At 52.5% G+C, this 21,502-nt stretch overlaps 1 protein-coding gene and 1 non-coding gene across 2 annotated transcripts in view; both read right to left on the bottom strand.

Moving 5' to 3' along the window:
• CACNA2D4 (calcium voltage-gated channel auxiliary subunit alpha2delta 4) overlaps positions 1-21,502 on the bottom strand; it is a 100,702-nt gene that overhangs the window by 9,545 nt on the left and 69,655 nt on the right. The window contains exons 27-29 of the mRNA XM_062195194.1: positions 11,908-11,969; positions 11,658-11,702; positions 11,459-11,521 (exon numbers count right to left, since the gene is read on the bottom strand). Coding sequence (XP_062051178.1) covers positions 11,459-11,521; positions 11,658-11,702; positions 11,908-11,969 — 170 coding nt within the window. The remainder of the gene's footprint in view (positions 1-11,458; positions 11,522-11,657; positions 11,703-11,907; positions 11,970-21,502) is intronic.
• On the bottom strand, positions 9,307-9,379 carry LOC133762671 (small nucleolar RNA SNORD5). Its single transcript, XR_009866338.1, has one exon. It is a non-coding gene; the product is annotated as a small nucleolar RNA SNORD5 (small nucleolar RNA).

Raw genomic sequence — 21,502 nt, 5'->3', positions numbered from 1 at the left:
GCCTTGCCTGTGATGGGCGGGGGTCTGCACCAGCCCTGTGCTCGTGGGAGAGCCGCCTCAGAGCCTGCTTCGGCCAGCTGACCACAGGAATGTTACTCCGGGGACACCCAGGGAGGCAGCGCTGTTTGGGATGGGACAGGGGAGGAAAAGGCAGGGAAGGGGAGGGGCCGCGGGGCCCAAGGCAGGCACCTCTGGGACTCCAGGTCTGAGGGCCTTGCCCAACCCTGGCTCACAGGCTGGGGCAGGGAGGGAGGGGGGTGGTGTGCCTTCGACAGGTTTTCTAGGCTTGCTGCCCTTCTCAGGTCCAGCTGGAAGTTCCTACGGGTGGGTGCCGCCCATAAGCAAATGACTGAGATTGAAACCTCCAGATCCAGGGTGACAGATCCCCTGAGCACGTTTGGAGATCTTCAGAGCTGTGGTCACTCTCACGGCCTCAGCTGTCTGCTGCTCTTGCTAGGCCCCATTTCGAGGGCTGTCCTGGTGTGACTGCATTCTAACAAGCCCTGCGCTGGAAGGGAGGGGAGAAGGGCTCAGAGGGCTGTCTGGGGAGATTGTTTGCTCTGAAGCAGCAAAAGGCCTCTCTCGCCAGGCCTTGGGATGGGCCTTGGAAGGGATGAATCTCCCGGAGGTCACCTGGTCCACGGCGTGGGAGCAGCCCGCTCAGCAGCATCCAGGCCGGGAGCACTCAGCAGCAAGGCCGCAGTGTTGGCCGGGAAATGGTCAGGCACCTGGGCCATCTGGAAGCTTTGTTAAAGGCTTGCTGGGCCCCGAGCCCCAGGCCACAGCTTCTGAATCCCCAGATCTGACTGGGGGCCTGGGGGATCTGCATCTCAACAGAGCGTTGAAGTCTAGGAATAGGGAAGAGCAGCAGCCAGGCCAGGAGGCCCTTGACGGCACGTGTGTGCTTGGGAGAGGGGCAGGTTTGGGTAGGAGAGTAGGAGTGTGTGTGGGGCAGCTTCTGAAACATTCACAGTGATCCCAGCCTTCTGCTGGTCCTGTCCTTGTGTAAGCCCCTTGCTTGAGCTCAGGGAAGCTTCTAGCGAATACAGTGTGGGAAAAGTGATGGGTGCCACTCCCCGCTGAGCTCGGGTCCCATCTGGTCCCTGCTCTCATGGGCTCTTCACAGCCGTCACTCAGGCTCAGTTGAAGGAGCCATGTCACAAGAGGCCCAGGTACAGGGGAGCCAAGGTGGCTGCAGTCTACCAGCTCTGCCACCAACAACCAATGTGACTTTTCCTGCTAGCCTTGAGAGACCTGCCGCCCTGGTCGCCAACTCACTGTAGCCTCCTGAGAGACCCTGGGCCAGAAACGCCCAGCTGAGCCACACCCAGAATCCTTACCCTTGGAATGCCAGCTAGTGTGTCTGTGGTTTTAAGACACTGATTTGAGGGTGCTTCGTTATGTGGCACTGGAAAACTGCCACAGGTATTGAATGAGTTCAAAAAGAAACTAGAATAGGCAGATGGACGGGGGGACAGAAAGCTGAGCGACTCCGTTCGCTCCAGGCTTCCCACCTCCCTGCTGGCCACTCCCTGCCGTCTAGTGGGCTGCTTCCTGCCTCAGCTGGAAGTCAGCTGAGTTCTGGGCTGGTGGCATCCCCCAGGGGAATAGCCTTTCTAACTGAGCACAGCTCAGTCACAGGGTCACAGCTGTCCCAAGGGAGGGAAGTCCCATCAGGACTGCCGCTCCCAGAACCTTGACACTGTCCTTGCAGCTTGACCCAGGAGGCAGCAGTCCTGGTTCTTAGCTTTCAGGGTTCCGGAGGCATCACTCCTGGTTCTGTAAGACTCAGCCAAGGGCAGCGAAGTGAATGAACGGTGTCCTGAGCAGGAACAGTGAGCCGGGTGGGGGCTTCAGGGCAGGAGCCCAAGCACCTGGGAGACAGGGGCTTGCAGCCTGCCCCACTCTGCAGAGGGGGGGTGCCAGCTCTACACGTGCTCAAGTCCCATCAAAGCATAGGTCCACCCAGCTTGGTTTCCCTGCCCATGATGTCTTTTCTAGAACCCACCCCCACCTCCACCATGGCTCCTCTTTGCTTGTATTCTGGGTTCAAAGTCTAACTTTTCTCTGTCTGTTTTGGGTTAATAGGCAAACCTTGGCTCTTGTATGAGACTAATGACATCCTCCCAGATGATGGGAGAAGAGCTGCCTTGCTTCTGGGGCCTCACAGTGCAGGGAGTGGTGGGGAGCAGGGAGTTGTGTTAGCTGAATGCCCTGGTTGGGGGAGCCTCTCCAGGGCTATTTCATTTATATCCTGGGGCATTTCAGGAAGGACTTGGAGAGCTTATAAAATCACATAGGATGCAAAAACACATGAGATCTCAAAAAGTTTGTGGGAAAATGGAATTAAAAGATAAGCTTAGGATGGCAGAATAGGGAGGGAGCCTAATGCTCTAGGTTAGGGGAAGGTAGTTAAAAAAAAAAAAGTGGAGAGAGTGCAATCAGGGAAGAGTTAGGGAGAAAACTGCAGCGGAAATTCCACAGAAGGAAGAGGGGTGCTGTGGGTCTTTGTGGAGGGTGTGGACACATAGCGTGAGCATGGACACAACACAGAACCCCAGCAGCTGAGAGCCTCAGTGCCAGCTTTGGAGAGCGAGGTGAGACAGACCGCAGCAGCTCAAGCCACTGGCCTATAGCTGCAAGGAGACCCTGGTGTGAGTCTCGCCTGGAGCCCTGCAGGGAACAGGGTGCCTGCCAACCTCTCTCCCCATACACCAACAATGGCACCCTGTATTGGCTGAGAGGGCAGGCACCACTTTGGACATACATAACAGCTGTACCAGCCTGTGTCTGTGCACCCAGCAACCAGCTGAGAAGAGACGCCTGAGTCTGGCTGGGAGATTGACAAGGGACTGGGCATCCATGTAGGACGGTGAGATGCCCCCAGCCTCCCAACACATCACAGATTCTGGGGCTCAAACTGCCTAGGCAGAGCACCCAAAGGCAGCTGGCTCTGGGAGGGTGTCCGCCTCTGTCACAGGACAGATTGGCAGGACAGAGTGGATCCTTAGTGCCCCATGACTGTGGGAGCCTTGTGTACCGGGACTGTTGAAACACTGTGGCTGTGTGGGAGGGCGCACGGTGTGGTGGGGTCTCTGGGCAGTCGCTGTGGGCAGCTCTACATGCTCATGGCTCCCTGATTGCCTGGGGTGGGTCGCTGCAACAGGACCCATGCTCACACTGAGGACTGCATGGATCCTTTGTATGGTTCTCGTGGCAGCATGGATGAGTTTGCACCCGCTGTGGGCCCAGGCACTGACCTTGAAAGAGAGGCACTGAGGGTGTGACTACACCAACAGAGCTGACCAAATCCTCCCCTCTAATAAAAAATAAAGGAGAAGCTCTACCATGCCCAACTTGGGTGTCACCCTGGATACTGCCCCCACCCTGAAGCACTGAACAGAGTTCCCTGGCCACACCCAGAACATGTCTCTGTGTATTCACTGAAAGAGAAGACACTCCACTAAGCCACAGAGGTGTAGTTCAAAGATAAAAACCATCAGAGGAAAAAAAATTAACAAGTATCTCCACAAATGCCTAAAAATAAATGCAGAAATTCAAGAAACAAGAATAAGGAAGACAACATGACACCCTCAAAGGAACACAACACTTCAATATTAGAATGTGAAGAGGTAGAGACTGATGAAATGCCAGAAATGGAAATCAAAAGATTAATCATAGGATTACTCAGAAGTAATCAGAAGCAAATCTGTGAATTAAAGAACTCCACACATGACATGAATGAAAAATTTTTCCATGAAATTGAGATTTAAAGAGAAATCAAAATGAAATACTATAAATGAAGAATTCAATAGATCAAATAAAAAATGCAGTGGAAATCCTTAACAACAGGACTCAGTGAGGGAGAAGAAAGAATATCTGAGTTAGAAGACAAATCCCTGGAAGTTTTATAGTCAGATCAAAAAGAAGAAGAAGAAGAATATTAGAACAATTAAAAACTGTGTTGGAGATTTATGGGATACTATCAAATGAACCAACATAGGGGTCTTAGGAGTTCCTGAAGGTGTGGAAAGAGAGAATGGAATAGATGGCCTTTTTAGTGAAATAATTACAGAAAATGCTCCCAGTTTGGAAAAAGAAAGGGATATTAAAGTACAGGAAGCTGGCTGGCACCGTGGCTTAACAGGCTAATCCTCCGCCTTGCGGCGCCGGCACACCGGGTTCTAGTCCCGGTTGGGGCGCCGGATTCTGTCCCGGTTGCCCCTCTTCCAGGCCAGCTCTATGCTATGGCTCGGGAGTGCAGTGGAGGATGGCCCAAGTGCTTGGGCCCTGCACCCGCATGGGAGACCAGGAGGAGCACCTGGCTCCTGGCACATCAGCATGATGCGCCGGCTGCAGCGGCCATTGGAGGGTGAACCAATGGCATAAAGGAAGACCTTTCTCTCTGTCTCTCTCTCTCTCACTGTCCACTCTGCCTGTCAAAAAAAAATAATAATAAATAAAATAAAATAAAAAATAAAAAGTACAGGAAGCATACAGAACTCTTAATAGACTTGATGAGAAAAATCTTTACCAAAACACATTGTAGTCAAACTTCTCACAGTAAAACATAAAGAAAAGATGCTAAAGTTTGCACAAGAGAAATGCCAGATGACTTTCAGAGGATCTCCAATTAGACTCTCGGCTAACTTCTCATCAGAAATCTTACAGGCTAGGAGAGAATGGTAAGATGTAGTCCAAGTTTTAAGAGAAAAAGAACTATCAACCCAGACTACTGTACCCTGCTAAGCTCTTATTTATGATGAAGGTGTAATAAAGACCTTCCATAAAACAGAAATTGAAAGAATTTGTCACCACTTGTCCAGTCTTGCAAAAGATGCTTAAGGATATGCTACACAAAGAAACACAGAAACACAGTCATCACTATGAAAGAAGGTGAAGGCAGAATATCTTCCAGTAAAAGTACAAAGGAAATACAAAATAAGCACCAGGAACATTTATGGAAAAATTTCAGGGCCAAGTTGTTACTTATCAATAGTACTTATCAAGAGTTACTTATCAATAGCTGGGAGGACCTTTGCTTTGATGGGACTTGAATATAAATAGTCTCAATGCTCCAATTAGAAGATACAGACTGGATGGATGGATTGAAAAACAAGACCCATCTATTTGCTGCCTACAGGAAACACATATCACCAACAAATATACCCACAGATTGAAAGTGAAAGGATGGAAAAAATATTCCATGTTAATGGAAACCAAAAAGGAGCTGATGTAGCCATCCTAAAATCAGATAAAATATACTATGTAATGATTAAGGGATCAATTCAATAGCAAGATGTGATTATAAAACAGGTATATGCACCCAATTACAGGGTGCATGGCTATTTACAAGAAATGTTAATGGATCTAAAGGGAGACATAGACTCTAATACAATAGTAATAATGGGGGACTTCCACACCCCTCTTTCAGGAATGGACATATCAACCAGGAAGAAAATCAGCAAAAAAAACAACAGAATTAACACTATAGACCAAATGGACTTAATTGATATCTGTAGAACTTTTCATCCCACGGTTGCAGAATAAACATTCTTCTCACCAGTGCATTCCGATCACAGCGGAATGAAGCTGGAAATCAACAATTCAAGAATCTCTAGAACATACGCAAACACATGGAGACTGAAAAACATGCTCCTGGATCAACAGTGGGTCACAGAAGAAATCCAAAAATTTCAGGGAATGAATGAAGACAGAAATACAACATATCAAAACTTAAGAGATACTAGGAAAGTTTATAGCAATTGGTGCCTACATCAAGAAACTGGAAAGGCACCAAATAAATGAGCTATCATTGCATCTCAAGGACCTAGGAAAACAACAAACCAAACCCAAATTAGTAGGAGAAAATAAATAATTAAAATGAGGAAGAAATAAAATTGAAATAAAAAATACAAAAGATCAGTGAAATGAATGGCTGTTTTTTTTTTTTTTTTTTTTTTTTGACAGGCAGAGTGGACAGTGAGAGAGAGACAGAGAAAGGTCTTTCTTTTCCGTTGGTTCACCCTCCAATGGCCACTGCGGCTAGCACGCTGCGGCCGGCACACTTCGCTGATCTGAAGCCAGGAGCCAGGTGCTTCTCCTGGTCTCCCATGTGGGTGCAGGGCCCAAGGACTTGGGCCATCCTCCACTGCCTTCCCGGGCCACAGCAGAGAGCTGGACTGGAAGAGGAGCAACCGGGACAGAATCCGGTACCCCGACCAGGACTAGAACCCAATGTGCCGGCGCCACAGGTAGAGGATTAGCCTATTGAGCCGTGGTGCTGGCCATGGCTGTTTTTTTTAAAACATAAATGAAATTGATACATCATTGGCCGAACCAAAAAAAAAAAAAAAGAGGGAGAAGACCCCAAATCAATAAAATCAGAGATGAAAAAGGAAATGTAACAATAGATTCCACTGAAATAAAAAGAATCATCAGTAATTAATACAAAGAGCTGTATACCAACAAATCAGTAAACCTAAAAGAACTGGATACATTCCTGAACACATATACCAAAATTGAGCCATGAAGACATAGAACACATAAACAGACCAATAATGAAAACAGAGATTGAATCAGCAATAAAGACCCTCCCAACAAAGAAAATCCCAGGACTGGATGGCTTCACTGCTGAATTATACCAGAAATTTAAAGAAGAACTAACTCCAAATATTCTCAAGCTATTCAAAACAATTGAAAGGGAAGGAATCCTCCCAAACTCCTTCTATGAAGCCAGCATCACCTTAATTCCTAAACCAGAGAAAGATACAACAGAGAAACAGAACTATAGACCAACTTCCCTGATGAAAATAAACCAAAAATCCTCAAAAAAATACTAGCCAATTGAATTCAACAACACATCAGAATGATCATCCACCCAGACCAGGTGGGATATATCCCTGGTATGCAGGGATGGTTCAACATTTGCAAATCAATAAATGTGATACATCACATTAATAAACTGAAAAACAAAAACCACATGATTATCTCAATAGATGCAGAGAAAGTATTTGATAAAATACAACATCCTTTCATGAAGAAAACCTTAAGCAAATTGGATATAGAGGGAGCACTCCTTTTTTTTTTTTTTTTTTTTAATATTTTTGACAGGCAGAGTGGACAGTGAGAGAGAGAGAGAGAAAGGTCTTCCTTTGCTGTTGGTTCACCCTCCAATGGCCGCCGTGGCTGGCGTGCTGTGGCTGGTGCACCGCACTGATCCAAAGGCAGGAGCCAGGTGCTTCTCCTGGTTAGAGGGAACATTCCTCAACACAGTCAAGGCATTTATGACAAACCCATGGCCAGCGTCTTCTTGAATGGGGAAAAGTTGGAAGCATTCCCACTAAGATCTGGGACCAGACAAGGATGCACACTCTCACCATTTCCTGGTACTGACAAAAAAACAACAAATGAGTAGAACAATGGAATAGAATAGAAACTCCAGAAATCAATCCATGCATCTACAATCAACTTATCTTTGACAAAGGAGCTAAAATCAATCCCTGGAGCAAGGACGGTCTCTTCACCAAATGGTGCTCAGAAAACTGGATCTCCACATGCAGAAGTATGAAGCAAGACCCCAACTTTATACCTTACATAAAAAACCCACTCAAAATGGATCAAATACCTAAACCTACAACCAGATACCATCAAATTATTAGAGAACATTGGGAAACTCTGCAAGACATTGGCATAGGCAAAGACTTCTTGGAAAAGATCCCAGAAGTAGAAGCAATCAAAGCCAAAATGACATGGGATTGCATCAAATTGAGAAACTTCTGCATGGCAAAAAAAAAAAAAAAAAAAAAAAAAGAAATACTCAGCAAAGGGAAGAGTCAATTGACAGAACGGGAGAAAATATTTGCAAACCATGCAATTGATAAGGGATTAATATCCAGAATCTATAAAGAGTTCAAAAAACATGAAAGAATCAGGATCACTAGCCATCAGGGAAATGCCAGTCAAAACCACAATGTGGTTTCACCTCACCCCATTTAGAATGGATTTCATATAGAAATCAACCACAGGGGCTGGCACTGTGGCTTAGTGGGTAAAGCTGCCACCTGCAGTGCCGGCATCCCATATGGGCGCTGGTTCGAGTCCCGGCTGCTCCACTTCAGATCCAGCTCTCTGCTATGGCCTAGGAAAGCAGTGGAAGATGGCCCAAGTCCTTGGGCCCCTGCACCCACGTGGGATCAGCCATTGTGGCCATTTGGGGAGTGAATCAGTGGATGGAAGACCTCTCTCTCTGTCTCTGCCTCTGCCTCTCTTTAACTCTGCCTTTCAAATAAATAAATAAATAAATCTTAAAAAAAAAAAAAAAGAAGAAGAAGAAATCAACCACAAATGCTGGTGAGGATGTGGGGAAAAAGATACCCTAATCCACTGCTGGTGGGAATGTAAACTGGTCCAGCCACTGTGGAAGACAGTACAGAGATACCTCAGAAATCTGAATATAGGCCTACTGTATGATCCAGCCATCCCATTCCTGGGAATTTACCCAAAGGAAATAAATCAGCATATAAAAGAGTTATCTGTACCCCTATGTTTACTGCAGCTCAATTTATAATAGCTAAGATATGGAAATCAACCCAGATGTCCATCAACTGAAGACTGGATAAAGAAACTATGGTATATGTACACCATGGAGCTCTACACAATGGCAAAAAAAAAAAAAAAAAAAAAAAAAAAAAAGTAGTCCTGTCATTTGCAGCAAAATGGATTCAACTGGAAACCATTATACTTAGTGAAAAAGCCAGTCCCAAAAAAGACAAATACCATATGTTCTCTCTGATCTGTGGTAACTAATAGGGTACCTAAAGGGTAAGCTATAGAACTGAAATTGAAACTTGGACATGGCTGATTTTAAACACCCATTGTCTCAACTGTTGAGGAACAGGGTTTTTTCCCATATTATTTGTTTAACTCTTTACTTAGTGTAGGGTTAATCTTATGAGTATAAAGTTAATTGAAAATAGAGTATAAACTTAATTGAAAATCTTAGTAAAAAAAAAATAAGAATGGGAATAGGAGAGGGAAGAGGAGGAAGGGTGGGCGTGAGGGCAGGAGGAAGTGTAGGGTGGGAAGAATCATTATTCCTAAATTTATGTATATGAGATACATGAAGTTTGTATACCTTAAACAAAATGTTTCTAGGTAAAAAATGAAAGATAAGCATATTTTTGTGCAAAAGAAATTGTAAAATTCATGTGTGTACAAGGGAAGATGCTTATTATGATAAACTGTGCACGGAATTGCAACAAAATAAACTTACCTTTTAACTCCATTTTCCCTGATCTTTTTTTTTTCTGTCAGAATTAGGTTTTAGTTCATGTCTGTAATCATTCAGCAGTTGAACATATAAATTCATCATGTGAAGCCCTGAACTTTTTGAAGTACCCCTGCATAATGGTACTTTTATGATATATGTGTGTGTGTATATATATATGTATATATATATATAAATGGTATATATATATGCACCATTTTATATATAATATATACATATATATAATATATATGTATAATATATATACATATAACAAGTATTTGTTAGATAGAAACAAATACTTGGGGTCAGTGATGTGAAGTATCCCATATGAGGGTGCTCTCCTTCCAATCCAGCTCCCTGCTTGCTAATGTGCCTGGGATGGCACATTGGGTGATGGACCAAGTGCTTGAACCCCTGCATCTACATAGGAGATGCAGATGGAATTTCTGGCTTTGGCTTGGCTCAGCCCTGGCTGTTGAGGCCATTTAGGGAGTGAACCAGTGGGTGGAAAATCTCTCTCTGTAATTCTTTCAAGTAAATAAATATTAAAAAAAATACTTTATACAGTATAAACCTCTGAATAGCTGACTACTACCATACAAACTCGTGGCATCCAGTAGTTCCCAGTGATATCACAATTCCTGAAGGCCTGTGGTCTAGGCTGAGTAGGACTAAATAGTCCAAAGGTTATGCAAAGGGCCCCTGGGGCGTGGGTCCTATCACCCAGATGCCCTTGCCCTTGCCCTGTGAAGTTGGCCTGGCTGCTCATGGAGCAGGGGCTGGCAAACCCTAACCCACGGGCCACTTCGGCCTCACTGTTGACTGTGGCTTTTCCATCTTCAAATGGTTGGCAGGAATAATCAAAAGATTCATCATATTTCATGATGAAAATTATATGAAATTAAAACTTTGGTATTGTCTTAAGATCTTTCTGGAACAATACCATGCTCAGTCATTTTCGTATTGTCTAGGGTTACTTCTTGCTACAACGGAGAGCTGGGGAGTGGTGACCAGAGACTGACTGACTTGCAAAGCCCCCAACCAAAACCTGTCTCTTGGAAATGACTGCCAACTCTGCCGAGGGGCACTTGGCTGTCCTCTGTGCCTTGCCATCTTCCCTCCCAGTGGCCAAGCTTCTGAGCTCTCTCTGAAATGCGCATGTTCTGGCCCATGAAAGCCAACACCCAGATGCCCTGGAGACCGGGTCTGGTCTCAGTTACCCGGCACCCAGGCATCAGAGCAGGAGTGACTGAGAGCACCAGAGGATCCCCTGCCACACTCTATCCCAGTCTCAATTCTGCCATCACCCATTCTCCCAGAGCAAGTGAGAAGAACAAAATGGCTAAAAGGGAGGAGATCAAAGGCAGGCGCCTGGGTGACTGCGATGACCAGCTAGCAGTGATGTGCTGCAAACCATGTAGGGTCCTCTGCCTCCCCCAACCCCCACCGGGAAAATGAAGGAAGTCACCTCTCTCTCGATTCTTGCTGCCAACCTGGGCTGCAGGAGAAGTGGTGATTTAAATGAGACCCATGGTCCGCTGGAGCCCCCTGCAGTTCTGCTCTGTTCTGATCCCTTCTTGGGACCTTAAACCCCATGCAGTGCAGGCCAGACCACTGCTTTTGGGACAGCCTTGGCCATGGTCCTAGGCACCATCAACCTCTGCTTCCACCATTCTGCCAATGCCCTGGGCACCAGAATCCAGGCGGGAGGTGACACCCGAGGGTGTGCCAGCCAGCTCTGGGATGAGAAAGGATGCCCTCCACCACAACTTCCTTCCCCGACACGGCGTCAGGCTGCTGGGGAGGACAGAGTGGGCAGGTGCTGCCCTCCTGGTGGTGGAAATGGGGATGGGGCAGAGGGGAGAAGCCAGGAGCCCCCCACTACCACCACCCCCACCACGCCATGCTCGGCAGCCAGGCACCTCCGCATGGTGGGTGGGGTACAGCGGGGCTTACTGAGTGTCCCTCACTTCTGTGTGGCAGGGACATTTTCCCGGCCGTCCCGCGAAGGCCAGAGCAGCCGGATGGAGGGCTCCTGTTTCCTCTGACCGTCCAAGGCGACTGGGGAGCCACCAAACCTCTGCTTGTGCTGGCTGCCCGCCGGGGATCCCGCCAGGCCTGCGGCCCTCTGCTCCCTCCCCGCCGCGGCCTGCCCGTTGGCCCTGGCCCTGCCTTCCTGGAACGTACCTCTGGGGCCCGCTCTGAGATCAGAATGAACCCGTTGTTGTCTATGACGAAGCAGTCCAGGTCCTGGGGAGGAAGAGGGGTCAGGCCAGGGTCCCGCCGGCCCCTCGCCCCTCTTTGGGCCCGGGAGCAGGGCCCAGGGCACGGCTGGTTCCAGCGGACCGGCCTCCCACAGCCCCCTCGCGGTGCTGGGCGCGCTCACACTGTCGGCGCAGCTCTCCGGGCACGTCCCAGCCGCCGCGTCGCACTAGAGGGGAGAGGAGACGCCGTGAACGCTGGCATTGCTGTGCGTCCCTGGGGGTCCCGTGTGGGCAGCTGCGGGGTGCCCCCGTGTGGGCAGGGGGGCTGCGAGGCCCAGAGAGAAGGGAGCCAGGGAGCCGGGAGGGCCCGGCGGCGGGGCCCGGCGTCGGGGAGAGCGGGGCAGCCCGGAGCCCGCGCCGCGCCACACCTACCTGGCGCGTGGCCGCCCAGAACCGGCGCTGGAGACCCCCCAGCTTCATCTGGACGCCCACCGCTGCGGGGAAGCGGGAACGCAGGCAGGGCCGGCGTGCGTTTTTGGGGAGGAGGAGGTGGGAGAGAAGGATAGATTCGCGTTAGAGAGAGCAGGCACCCGCAGACACCACGGAGGGATGACCCCGGGGCGGCCACCCGATGGGGCGCACAGTCAGATGGCAGAGTGCGAATCTAACAGGATTGGCTCCGCAGGGCGGTGGCGTACGCAGCAGGAGGGAGAGAGGGAGGAGGAAAGGTAAGAGAGGGAAAGGGAGAGGAAGGGAGAGAAGGGGAGGGGAGAGGGGGAGGAGAGGGGAGAGGGAGAGAGAGAAGGGAGGGAGAGAAGGGGAGGTGAGAGGGAGGGAGAGAGGGGGAGGGGAGAAGGAGGGAGAGAAGGAGAGGGGAGAGGGAAGGGGAGGAAGAGACTGGGAAGACCTGGATTGTTCGGAGCTCACGGGTTGGGCTTGGCCCAACCTCGCAGTTGTGGGCATTTGGGAAATGAACCAGAGGATGGAAGATCTCTCTCGCTCCGTCTCTCTGCCTTTCACATAAATAAAAGACATTGAAAATAAAAAATAGGGAGATGGAAAGAGAGGGGGAGGAGAGAAGGGAGGCAGAGGAGGGGGAGGGAAAGGGGGAAGGGGAAAAGGGGGAGAGAGGAAAGGGAAAGAGAGGGAGGGGAAGTGGGGGGAGAGGCAGGGGTGAGAGAAGAGGGAAAAAGAGAAAGAGGTGAAGAGAGAGAGAGGAAGGGGAGGAAGAAGGGGTGAGGGGAGGGGAGGCCCAACCCTAAGGAGGATGACTCATCCCTCGGATCCCCCCAGCTCAAGGCAGGTGGGCCAGGGTGCGGTCAAGTCCTGCTCCTCTTTCCCACAGATGGAAAACTAGAGGCTCTCTTTCATCACCCATCTGGGGACTATTCAGATTGACCCGGCCAACAGCACTGATGGACGGGGACAGCTTTAACAACTCCCCTGCACTGGGCGCCTACAGCCTCTGTCCAGCCAGGATAGCAAATGGGAGAATTCCCCCACCATTGGCCTGCCTGCCCCGCCCCTCACAGCCCCAGAGAGCCAAGACAGAGTCAGAAACAAGAGACTGATTATGGGCATCCTCCGTTCACCCTCCTCGGGGAGGAACTGGACTTGCGGGGACAGAGCAGGGACCAAGATTTGCCTCCCAAGGCCCTGGGCTGGGTCTGGCCTCCGCCGAACCTCTTGGGGGAAGAGGGTACTCAGGTGGATGCCTCTGTGGGCCCTGGGCCTCTGAGAAATGTCCTGAGCACCCCCAGGGCGTTTTTCTCCATCTTCACCCCAAGTTCCTGTCCTCCTGACTTCACCCCTTTCAAGCCTCAGGTTGTCTGAACCCACAGCTCTTAGGGAATTAAAGCTACAAGAGGCTTGGCTGGGTGCCCCTGCCCTTAGGCAGCTGGTAATTGAGGGGAGAAGCTCTGGGCTCCTCTTCTCTCTGCCACAACTCCAAGGCTTTTTTTTTTTTTTTTTTAATATATATGTTATTAAAGGGGCTGGCACTGTGGCACAGCAGGTTAGAGCCCTGGCCTGAAACGCTGGCATCCCATATGGGCGCCAGTTCTAGTCCTGGCTGCTCCTCTTCTGATCCAGCTCTCTGCTATGGCCCAGGAAAGCAGTGGAAGATGGCCCAAGTGCTTGGGCCCCAGCACCCACGTGGGAGACCCGCAGGAAGCTTCTGGCTCCTGGCTTTGGATTGGCAAAGCTCCAGCCATTGCGGCCATCCAGGGAGTCAACCAGCAGATGCGAGACCTCTCTCTCTGTCTCTACCTCTCTCTGTAACTCTTTCAAATAAACAAAATGAATCTTTAAAAAATATATTATTAAAGATTATAAAATTATATAAATTTTGTTATAAAAATAAAGGAGGCGTGCCCGCGTGGGTGGTAACACAGGCTGGGACTCAGGGTGCTGCCCCTGGGGGGAAGCATCTGTGAGGCCGGCTGCTGCTCGGGGCTGGGCTCCCGCTCCCAGGAGGGCTCTCTCCTTGCTGAGCTTGTGCTCAGGTAGCCCCGGGTTCGCAGGCAGACTTCAGCAAGCTGTGGACGCCACGTGCCTGCAAAGGCTCTTCTGATCAGCCACTGCCTCTCTGATTCCTAAGTAGGCTTGGAGAACCCAGGCGGGGGCTCGCGCACTAAGAGAAATCTGGGACAAAGAGCTCCAGGAAGACTTGGGGCTGAAGAATAGAAAGAAAAGGCAGGTTACACTGAAAAAAAAAATTAAATAACTAGGCCAGCTTCCTAGTGTCTGGGATAATAATATCCAGACGCACTGGGCACATAGGGGGCGTCAGGCACCACCACGTGCACACCCACCCATTACTTTTCGGGTTTTGCAAGCATTACAAGTCAGCCAGCTAGTGAATAACAGAACCAGGCCTCTAACCCAAATCTGCCTGTCTCTAAGGTGTAAGTTCTTAAGCTCTCTGCTCTCTGGACCTGGATTCGGGTCCTGACAGTCAGGAGCTGCAGGAGCTGGGCCAGCCAAGCTCCCGCCCTGGGCTTCAGGTTCCTTCTCAGTACGGTGGGGAACAGCTCTGGGTTCTTAACCATTGTGCTGTTCACGGGGAATTCCAAAGTCACTGCCATGACCAGTGGAGAGATTTTGGGTCACAATTATTCCGGCCTCCTGAGTATCTACTGGGCTCTTCTAACATGGACTGGAGATGCAGAACTGGACCATTTTCTCCCCTTGAACCTGGAATGATCCCAGAGAAATTTGACACGGAAAAAAAAATGTGCTGAACAAAGGGCTAAGGGTCAAAGGGCCAGCATTCTAGACAGGGATTTTCTGGGACTGTGGCCTTTGTGTATGCTTCTACTGCTGTGAATGGAAGCATGATTATATAGAGTACTTCAAAGAATTTGTGGAAAATGGGATTGAAAGATCAATTTAGTTTGGTGCAAGAATATGCTGAAATCCATGCATACTAGGGGTCTTCAAGAAGTTCATGGAAAATGTGTGTCGTGAAAACCCGTGCATGGATTTCAACATTTTTTTGACACTGCCAAAAATTTATGTGTTAATTCCACTTTTGAGGTATCCTCACACTCACCCTAGAGACAGGTTGAGTGTGGGATTGTTGCTGCTCCAGTTAGATCCTGCAGGAGAAATGTCACTGTCTACCAGAATCCTCTGGGAGGCTGGTAAACCCTCACTCCCAGAGTTCCTCATTTACAGGTCTTGGGTGGATGGGTCCTGAGAATTTGCATTTTAAAGCGCTCCCAGTGAGGTTCCTGCTGCAGGTCCGGAGACCCTGTTTTGGGAACCCCTGCGCACTGACGGGACAATGGAGATGTCCTCTACCTGTGCTGTCCCAAACAGCAAGCACTGGCCACATGTGGTTATCAGAACTTGCAAGGTGGCCAGCGTGGCTGAGGACCTGACTTCGTACATGCTATTCAAATGCAATTAGCTTCAATCTAAGTAGCCACAGAGGTGACGCCCACTGCGTTGAGCAGTGTGGTTCTAGAGCTGATCTGAGTTTGCAGAGGAAGACAGCAAGGGCCCGAGAGGCCACCCTTGGAGGCACAGTGCGGGGCAGCTGAGGCGTTTGGGGGCTTCTTTGTTGCTTCAAGGTCCAGGTGGCTCAAAGAGGCAGGAGGGAAGGGGACAGGTAAATCCACTTATTGGGTCAAAGACGTGGCCACGCCTCCTCCTCTCACTCCTACTTCTCTGAGGCTGTGGGGACCCCTCCTGGACCAGCTGCGCTGTTCATTTTAGACAGATTTCTTTCACCTGCAGAAACAGGCAGCGGCAAAGAGGTCCCAGGAGGACTGGGCTGCTGTCTAGGCGTGATCAATCCTTGGGGTTTAAGGAAGCGGACACAACCCCACCCTTGGCCTCTGTGGTCAAAGGGGTCTCAGTTATTCCTCTGAGGAGACCGTGCCTTGCCACTGCCAGGGCTCGGAGTTGAGTCCCTGGAATCAGGTTTCTGAGCTGCAAGGAAGTCCGTGGTTCCAATACTGGGAGGGCAGCGGTTGATTTTTCTCGAATGAAGCTCCGGTTTTGACTCCCTGGGTAGGAATGGGGGAAGCAGGTTTGCCCCTACTGGCCTGGGTCACCAGCTCCTTGAAGGCAGCCTCTGGGTGTCCTTGGCCAAATCGGGACTTCCCGCTGCCTCCTGACCTGTCATCTCCAGTTGGGTCTCCCAGACCTGGCGTGTTCAAAACCGAAGGCAGGCCTTTCCTCCCATAGCTGGTCTTCTCCACGCTTCCCCATTGCTACCTGGTAGCGCCCAAATGCCCCCCACCCCCAGTTCTGCAGACTTTAGTTTCCAAACTTCGCCAATTGGCCGGGCCGGCATCCCTGTCACCCAGGATAACGCCAGGGGCTCCCTGAGCATCTTCCTGTTTCCCTGTCCATGATCCACCTCCCACATAGTGTGATCTTTCTGAACAGCAAGTCACAGCATACCCTTCCGCAACTCTCCAGTGCTGGCCTGTGGCCCCTTCACCAAAATCTAAATTCCCCTGTAACACGGCCAACAAGCCAGCTCGCTGAGGCCTCTGATTTCAACCTGAAACACTTCACTGAAACACGGGAAGCTCATCCCTACCCCAGGCCATTTGTATCAGTTGTTCTCCCTTCTGGGAATGCTCTTCCTCTAGAACTTTACATGCCTGTTCCTTCTCATTGTCAGAGTTCAGCCTAAACTCCACCCCCTGCAAGCCCTTGCCTGGCCTCTCTGTTCTCTATCTCATCACTCTATAGCTTTTAATTTGATTTGATCCTCTGGCTGCCTACTTACTGTCTGTGTCTCCCCACTAGAACGGAGCTACTGGTAGGCCACGGGATTGGATTCTAATCTCCAGGTCCTGGAACATTACCTGTCATACAGTGGTGCTCGAAACATATTTCCTGAACTTCATAAATCAATTCCACTTGAGCCAGTCTCTTGCTGAATCCTACAGGATCTTACTGTGCCTCACCTCCCAGCTCCACAGCCTTGTTCAATCCTCCCTGCCCTTTGGAGCCCGCCCTCTTACCAACATTGGACTTGAAATCTCGGAGACTGAGCCGTGCTTCGAGTCTTTCAGAGACCTCGGAGACAATCCACTGGGTCCAGGAAATGGGGAATTTGAATGAGACACGAGGAAGGACTTCCTGAACAGTGCTGACCACAGGACTAGGCCCCCGGGAAGGAAGGCAGTGGTCAGCAATGGCTGATCTGCAGTATGGATCAGCTGCATTCGGCCCAATAGCTCGAGCTCCTTGGCTTAAAATCATCTCAAATCCTCACGCCCTCAATTGTGCTTTTCTACCCCAAGCCCGGAGATAGCCCAGCCTTCTTTCCAAAGAAACCCTGCTGTGCCTGGCTGGCTGGCCACTGTCAGAGGCCTGGCCTGCTGTCGCTGCCGCCAGCCTGCTGTGTGCCCAACATGGCTCCCGTAACAGGTGCACTCAGAGCTCCCAAGCCTGTCTGTGGAGGGCCGCTGTTTTAGACCCAGCGCTGGTCCCTCAGAGGCCCTGCCGTGACCTGATGGAGGCGGTCAAGTCTCAGCATCCGGCCCTCCCTCTGTCCCCTGACCCTCGCAAGGACACCCTAACAAAGAGCCTCAATAAGGCAGCAGACAGCATCTCAAGATGTGTGCTGTTCCCCTGCTCATCCTGTCACCTCGGTGCTGCTTTGTCATCAAAGTCAGCGCGACCAGACAGCTGCGCACGCGCGCACACACACACATGAGGTCATGCACACAGAAAGGACTCCTGCATGGTCGCCAGTGGTCCCTCCTAACTCTGGATTGGCTTTGTCCCTCCTCCTCCTCCGCCTGGAAGACACTGTGCTTAGCTGGGTGGAGACTGCATGGCTAGAGGGGCCCGTCAGGGGCTCGGGGACCAGGTCCCAACCCGCCCATTCTGCAGAGCAGGAGACTGGGTGTGGCTCAGGGGCTAACAGGTGGCTGATGAGCAGGAGTGTGGACTCAGTGGGGGAGAAGCAGGTGAGGCTGGGTGCCTCCTCCCGACAGCTCCCCGCTCCACAGGCAGTGGTGATGAGAGCCGCAAGCAGGGCTTCCATCTCGGAGCTGGGAGCTGATTCCTGGCTGAGGGAAGGAGGCAGGAGGCCACCATGGGGGAGGGGAGGCGTCCAGGCTCCAAGGAGGTCCCACTTCCACGGGGATAGAGATGTGTCCTGAAGGGCAGGATGTGGGCACAGGGTGGGGGGTGGAGGGTGAGAGGCAGGGAGTTCCCAAGAGGTAATTCACGCTCCCTCCTCCTCCCGCCAGGGCAGTCCCAGCGCCCCTCCCCCAGTGGCCCAGGTCAGGGGCAGGGGAGTGTCCTATCAGAGATGTCCTGGGTCAAGGCAGGGATTCTCGACCTCCACCCCTAGTCCTGACTTTGGGTCCCCTGAGGAAAGCAGAAGACCTGTAGTGCGCCGCCCACATGCTTCGGCCCCCAGAGGGGTTAGGGCAGGCTTGCAGAGATGCGAAGCCAGGGTGGTTTAGGGCGGGGGGCTCCAAGCAGGGACCCCAGTTCCTTTCTTGGTGTGGGCCTGGCTGACTGTGCCTTTGGGCATCCACTTTCTATCTCTTGGATATCAGTTTCTCCTCCGACTTGCCTTGTCCTGATTGGTAAGCAGAGGCCCCTTGAGTTCTTGAGCCCTGTGCCTAACCCAGAGAGAGAGAAGCAAGGGGCCTGTGGGGCCAGCTGTGGAGGCTGGGGGCTGGTTCCTGCTGGGCTCATGCCAGGGCCCTGGGTGCTCACTGGACATCCCCAGGCTTGGGCCCCCAGCCTGTCTGCTCCGGCGCTGGGCTTCCTAAATACTCCTGGTCTGGGGTAGCGGGGACTCTGCGGCCCGTGCAGGACCACGTGCCCCTGGCCCCGTTCCTGAGGGGGGTCAGGCACAGTGGCATCCCTGTCACCCCTCAGGGAGCCTCTTTTGGGGCCATCACCCTTGAACTGAGAGAAGAGCTCGGCTTTTTCCTTCTCCCTGGGTATATCCGGGACAGACCCAGCTGTGGCCTCACGGTGGGGGTGGGGGTGAGGGAGCAAGAGTCAGCCGGCTGGCTCTGTGGTCCGGGTCTGCCCCTCCCTCCCCAGAGGAGCCAGAGACGGAAGGGCCGCAGCCAGGGGCAAGGGGAGCCGCACAGAGCCTGGAAGGAAAATGAAGGTGCGTGGCTCCTCCCCGGAGTTGGAAGCGATGCACCTGCAGGCGCTTTTGTCCACTGAAATGTGAGCACTGCCAGGGCAAGCACTGCCCTCACAGCCGGGAGCTCCTCGGGCGCGCGCCCGTGTGTGTGTGTGTGTGTGTGTGATTGTGTGTGCGCGCACGCGCGCGCACGCGGCAGCCGCTGTCATCACAGATGTACCCCCAGCTGTCACTCCATTGCTCTGGCTCTGCTCGCGCACACACGCGCCTTCCACCCTCTCCCCTTCCCCCCACCTCCTCTCGGTCTCCCTCCGTCCCTCCGGCTTCCCTTCTCAGTTTGTTATTGACCCAGCAGCCTCGGCAGCCGCCTGGGGCATCCCCCCTCCCCGCGCTGGGTGCTGCACTCCAGGTCCCTGCTCCGGGGACCGGGACTCCGGCAGCCGGCAGCCGTGCTCACTGCGCTCCACTGGCAGTGGTGTCTGAATTCTTTCAGGAAGCCTGGGGGGGTGGTCTCATTGGATGGGTCAGAGTGAAGCAAGGTGAGTGCCAAGCAGCTGGTGGGGGAGGATGCAGGGCTGGGGGCAAGGACGGAGGGTGGTTGGGCATGGGCACTGGGGACCATCTTTGCTGGGTCTCTGCCCTGCAAGACATAGCAGCTGTTGCCTCCTGCCTGAGGGCAGTTGCGGGGCTGGGTGTCCTGAGAATGCCAGACACTGGGCTCTGACCCCACAGTGCTGGGGACTGAGCTGTGGGTTCTGCCAGGAGACGGGGAGGAGGGCAATGCGGGTGCCAGATGACAGCCCCCCGGTGGCATGGAAACTGGTCCTGCAGCAGGGGGAAGCAGCCAAGAGCCGGTGCTGTGTGCATGCCCTGCTCCGCACAGGGGCCCCGAGGAACTCTGGCGCTTCGGGAAGGGGGTGGGTCGGTGCTGGAGATGGGGCTGAGAGGAAGGCTTGGGTGAGTGGCAGGGTGGGCTCCACCACGGGGGCTGTGGGGCTCCAGTTGCTGGCTGTCCTTGGACAAGGGTGCAGAGGAGCCGTGCCCAAGCTGGCCACAGGTCCAGGCAGCCTGGGTGAAGCCTCCCTGGTGTGGGCGTGGCTGAGAGTGGACCAAGCCTGGGCCCCCTGCTTCCAGCTCACCTGAGGACAGGACAGGGGAAGCTGGGACAAACCCTTGTGGGTTGTCCCAGCACAAAGCCCCGGCCTTGCTGCAAACGGGCCAGGGTCCCGAGTCGGGGCTGTGCCTCAGCTTAGAGGGAGGCCTGGCCGTGCTGACCTGGCGCCCTGACCCTGGGGGCATGGACACTGTGAATTGGAGTAGGACAGTGGCACTCGGTACCTCCAGTCCCATTTAGACAGCGCTGGACACAGAGACAGTCTGACCGGAGTCTGCCATTCAAATCCACACTGCCCTGCAGGTCTGGGGGTGGGGGGAATCTGCCGGCTGTTGCCCGCCTCCCCCCTCCCCGCCCCGCTGTCAGAATTTCAGGGGTGGCAGTGATGTGGGCACCTGGGTGTCAAGGCTTGTTGGGCAGATTGACACCCTGCGAGCTTAGGTAACTGCATCAGGTGGGGGTGGGGAGGGAGCCAAGCACGTGGAGCCAGGCTGGAGGGGAGGTCCAGCTGGGAGGGAAACCCAACAGCAGCCCCCTCCCCCTCATGCACACACACCTGGCACTGCCAGAAGAGGGAGCCCAGGAAAGCCAGGCTGGGGGGTGGGGGAGAGGGAGAGAAAGAGGGGCCTCTCAGGTCAGCCATCTGCTTTCGTCCAGGTTTGCCTGGAAGCTGTGCCTGGGCCCAGGACACAAGCTGAGGGGTCCCATGGGGGCTGCATAGTGTGAGTGGGTGGCAGGAGAGGGTGTGTAGGTGGTGGCTGGGGTGTCTGGAGGGCTGTGGGGGTGGAGGGAGGAGGAGGGAGCTAGAGCAGAGGCACCTGTGCCCTGTCCGGGTGCCCCTCCTTCTGTCCCCAGGCCAGGCCTTTCCTTTTCCCCCCCGGGGCCCCACCCTGAACCAGCCTCAGGCAGTGCTGGTGGGAGCAGCTCCAGGGCCTGATTTAGGGGATTTGTCTCTTCTGCTTCCCAGAAAGTCTGTTTGGGATTGGGAATATCTGACAGGAAGCTGGGGGTGAGGATGGGGCGTGTGTTTTAAAACGAACCAGGAGGGTGTGTGTCTGTTCCAAGTACAAATATAGAGGTTTTTATAAAAGCTCCCTCCCTGCTGCCTGGGCAGTGCGGGTGTGGGGGTGACGGGCAGGGAAGAGAGCTAGAAGGTTTCCTAGAAGGGCCTGGGCGGCCAGGCAGGTGGCGGCAGGTGCTGCCTCCCCACAGGGGCTCTGGCTCCTGTCCAGGCTCCCTGCTGTCCTTCTGGAGAAGCGAAGGCATGGCTCCTGCTGGCCCAGGTGCGGCCCCGGTCCTGGCTCTGCACTGCTGGTGCTGGAAGC

This window comes from Lepus europaeus, chromosome 6 (assembly GCF_033115175.1).
Source record: "Lepus europaeus isolate LE1 chromosome 6, mLepTim1.pri, whole genome shotgun sequence".
Lineage (NCBI taxonomy): Eukaryota > Metazoa > Chordata > Mammalia > Lagomorpha > Leporidae > Lepus > Lepus europaeus.
Note: the sequence above shows the minus strand (reverse complement) of the source record. Positions and strands in the feature narration are given on the sequence as shown.